General features: G+C 40.0%; 1 protein-coding gene across 3 annotated transcripts in view; it reads right to left on the bottom strand.

The window, feature by feature from the left end:
* Positions 1–4,249, bottom strand: part of tm9sf5 (transmembrane 9 superfamily protein member 5) — an 11,063-nt gene that overhangs the window by 801 nt on the left and 6,013 nt on the right. For 2 of the 3 annotated variants that reach the window (XM_032528371.1, XM_032528373.1), the window contains 4 exons: positions 4,018–4,169; positions 3,800–3,911; positions 3,313–3,484; positions 26–288 (listed from right to left, as the gene is read on the bottom strand). In XM_032528371.1, the coding sequence (XP_032384262.1) occupies positions 221–288; positions 3,313–3,484; positions 3,800–3,911; positions 4,018–4,169 (504 nt within the window). In that variant the 3' untranslated portion in view covers positions 26–220. Of the gene's footprint in view, positions 1–15; positions 289–3,312; positions 3,485–3,799; positions 3,912–4,017; positions 4,170–4,249 lie in introns of all 3 variants that reach the window. The other variant, XM_032528372.1, reaches the window with a different exon arrangement.

Here is a 4,249-nt window from a genome sequence, read left to right as displayed (position 1 = left end):
TATATATATATATATATATATATATATATATATATATATATATATATATAGAAAAAAAGAAACCAATAGCAACATAGGTTTCAAGCACAAAAGAGGACGGGCTCTGCTCTTCGGGTCTTTTCTATGATAAGTGATGGTTTCAGTTCAGGGCCATTCAGACCACTTTATCACCCAGCCAGCCCCGAGGAGGCCAGTACTGCGACACGAAGGAGTCAGTCCTCTAGTCCACCTTGACTACACTGTAGATCTTATTTACAAACCAGAAACAGGCGAAGAAGCCAATTGTACCTGAGGAGAAAAGACAGGTCAGAGGAAGAATTTGATAAATATCACAAAAGACACACAACCCAAACTTAAAAACACCCATGAGTGACTAGCTGCCTTTGGAAATCTGCTGGAAACAAAAATGAGTAAAGCACAACATTAACAAAAGGCAAAAAGGTCTTGAAATTAATGTACTTAACAAGCACAGACCAAAAAAAAATAAATGTTTCCAATCGTACCGCCAGTTTGCCTTTGCAGCGAAACCAAATTTTATCCACTAAAGTTAAAAAAAAAAATAACTTGACAGTTGGGACTGCAATCTCCACAAGACAGCAACAACACCAGCACTTCATTTTGTCAGAGAAAGAGCATATACTCGCCCAATGGTGAGAAGCCAGATTGGTCAAAATCCTGGATCAATTCAAGGGAGTATAAAGTCCTATCTGCCTGCTCAACAGGGGCCACGCAGCCCAAACCCAAATTAAATTGTGATCAAAGTTGAGACGAGGTGAAAAAAGAAAAAAAAAGAAAATCAAACTTAAGGATGGGGAATGAGAGAGCTTAGGATTATTTAGATCAAAACTGGGAGCAAGGAGGGAAACTGATCATCTTTTCCTTGAATCCTTGGATTATTTCTTAGTGATAATCTTCTGACATCTTGTCCCCTTGCTACTTACAGCTCTGTCTTAAGATAGTGTCAAGCAGGGCTACAGGCTAACTTTTTATCTGGCCTAATGACAGTACAACACCAGAGAAAATGTCATCATCTGACATTATGGTGAGCAGTTTACTTCTGGCTGACATAAAGACTAGGCTGTTATCTAGTCCTATATATTATCCTTTTTTCCCCACACACCCCTAGTCTCATCTGAGTGGGTGTGCATGAGAACTGGACAGGGCCGGAGAGTGCTGTTACCATGTCAACCTGTGTCAATCGTTGTCTCTTTTTATGTAGAGACAAAAGCAGCAACAATGTTCTGTTCATCCTAGCTTTGTGATAATGTGTGTGGTGCATAAATCTGCACAACCTTAATCACATGGCTGGTGCAAGAACAGAATGTGAGGGGCAAAAAAATGTTCAGCCCGGTTGTGTTTGTCATTTCAAATACTCTTGATGAAGGTCCGGAGGGAGGTTAGTTGAATATGGTGGTAAATAAACGATGATGCTAAGAGCAGAGTGCGGGATTTTTTCTTCCTTTGTGCTTATTTGATGTTATTTTCCAACGCACCTGCACAGAAGAGTTTCTTCAAAAAAGAACAGAAATTGACATCACAGCTGTGGTCAGGAATCCTGAGTGCATATAAACTTCTTTTTTTTTATCATTCATTGCAAAGAGTAAAAGTGGTGCCTGTATCTTTTAATATACAGAAAGGGATAACATAAAAAAGAAACTCCCTGATAAAACTAGGCTCTGGCTTGTCAAACAGCACATCACAGACAGGAAAACTGACCCAAATAAGTCTGAAAAACTAGATCGGACCCTGAGGGATTTTGATCATTCTAGTGTAATTTCCCACGGTCTCTCTGCCTTTCATTAAACTTTATCTAGAATTATCACCATTGCCAACCAGTCATGTTGCAGATAACATCCAAGTCTGTCCAGACTCATAATGTATGTAGTGAAGACTGAAGGAATTTAATAAAAAAAGGCTTTAAGTGTACTTTATAGGCGGAACGAGCGAACACACACACACACACACACACACACACACACACACACACACACACACACACACACCACACACACACCACACACACACACACCACACACACACACACACACACACACACACACACACACACACACACACACACACACACACACACACACACACACACACACACACACACACACACACACACACACACACACACACACACACACACACACACACCACACACACACACACACACACACACACACACACACACACACACACACACACACACACACACACACACACCTCGTGTTACAAATACAGTATGATTTGATTAATTACAAGGTTTAACCATCACAGTATGAACTTGTTTTAATGCTTCAGTTAAGTGACAAGGTGTGGCAGAGGTGGGGTGTAAAACCCAGCGAGACTACGTCGCCTCTGCAGCTTGTTCAAGTCACATTGAGTCAGGGCATATACAAGGCCAATAAAGAGGTTGCATGTGTGGTTACACTTTTCAAAACTCCACGCAGACAACGTTTGCTGCAATATAATGGCAAGCCAAAAGCAGTCGCGGCGTGGTTACACTTTCTCTGAAACAAAGGCGTTCTCTAGAGGTTGTAGGGATGTGAGAGAGGTAGGGGTTTTATTTTATGCGCTTTGCAAAATGTTCTAAAATAAATAAAATGTAAATAGGATAAATAGGTTTGGACTTATTTTTACAACTGAAACACGAGAGAATTTTGTAGAATTTGCTATGAATTCTTAAGTTATGGCCAACAATGTATTATGGGAGGTCACAGTGACTTTGACCATCAAAATCTAATCAGTTCGTCCTCGAATCCAAGTGGACGTTTGTGCCAAATTTGAAGAAATTCCTTACAGGAGTTCCTGAGACATTGTTGGCACCAAGGAATAAAAATGACAATCCAAATAAGTGTTCTCAACTTCATCTGACGCACTGTCTCTGCACATGCTATAATAGAAATAAAAAGGCCAAGGACTGGCTTTAACTAAATATCAAGAGGAGAAGAAAAAAAAATGTGCACTGCTTCTTGGTGCATAATGTTATCGGTACATGATGGGAGGTCCTGAATCTACACAATGCAGTTGAACCACTGAGCAAACAAAGACAATGGTGTTCCCACCTACAAACTACACAAACCTTTCTGCCAGTCATGCAATAAATTATTGGAGCTTACTCTCTAGTCATAAAACAATTAGGACGTGAAAATATTTTTGGTATATAATGTATAAAGATGATCTGAGCTCTTCAATAAAAGAAACATTACTATATGCTATGTATTTATCATCGCAATGTGTCAGGACAAGCAGGAAATGGTTGTGGCTGCTTAAAGAGCTTACATGTCAGTTATCTCAAAGCCTCACCTGTAAAGAGAAAAAAGATGAGGACCATGATCATAGTGTATCCAAAGTAGAGGATGGTGCTGGCAGCTCCAATTATTTGTAGCTTTGAGAAGAAGTAATGCACAGCGTAGACAAACAGATAGACTGCTGTGAAGCCGCTGGTCAGGAAGGAACGCCACCACCAGTGGTAGTCCTGGACAAACATTACAAAAGATGACATTAGGATAAGTCAACTGAAATTACCCTGTACAAATACATTATTAGCATGACATGAAGTCAGGGCTGTGCAACTAAATAACTAATATATTCAAAAGGCAAGCTCTAGAGAAAGACACTTACGATATTTGCGTTTTTCCTTTTTTAGTAGGACTTGATATGACCATTATAGTATCTGCTCCTACTCAGAATTTATTATTATTATTAAGAAATTTATTTATTTATTTATTTATTTATTTATTGCAGACGCACGATTGATAAATGAGACATATTTATCTAAACATTCAGGTACCTCAGCACATAGATGGAAGTAGCAGAGCAGAACTGTGGCCTCAGAGCATGTGATGAGTAGAATAATGAAAACCAGGAACAGGAAGCCGAACATGTAGTACATCTGATGAGACCTAAATAAATAAGAGGCAACGTGTGACTCCTCCTTTCAAAAAAGAGTGCAAGCTCAAAAATGAAATTCCAGACCAATCAGAAAAGACAGCGTTCCTCTCTTCTTACCAAATGCTATTGAGAATGAAGAAAAGTTGGATGAAGATGCACCCGAAGGGCAGGATACCACCCATTACTATGCCAGGAATAGGCTTTGTAAAGAATGACTGCTCAGGAATCTGACGGGGTATTTGGTTTGTTCGCACTGGTTGCTCAATTGCCTGTACAAGAGCAGAAACAGAGAGAAAAATTAACACACACACACGCCCACGCCCGCCCACCCGCCCGCCCACCCACACAC

This window comes from Etheostoma spectabile, chromosome 10, assembly GCF_008692095.1.
Source record: "Etheostoma spectabile isolate EspeVRDwgs_2016 chromosome 10, UIUC_Espe_1.0, whole genome shotgun sequence".
Lineage (NCBI taxonomy): Eukaryota > Metazoa > Chordata > Actinopteri > Perciformes > Percidae > Etheostoma > Etheostoma spectabile.
Note: the sequence above shows the minus strand (reverse complement) of the source record. Positions and strands in the feature narration are given on the sequence as shown.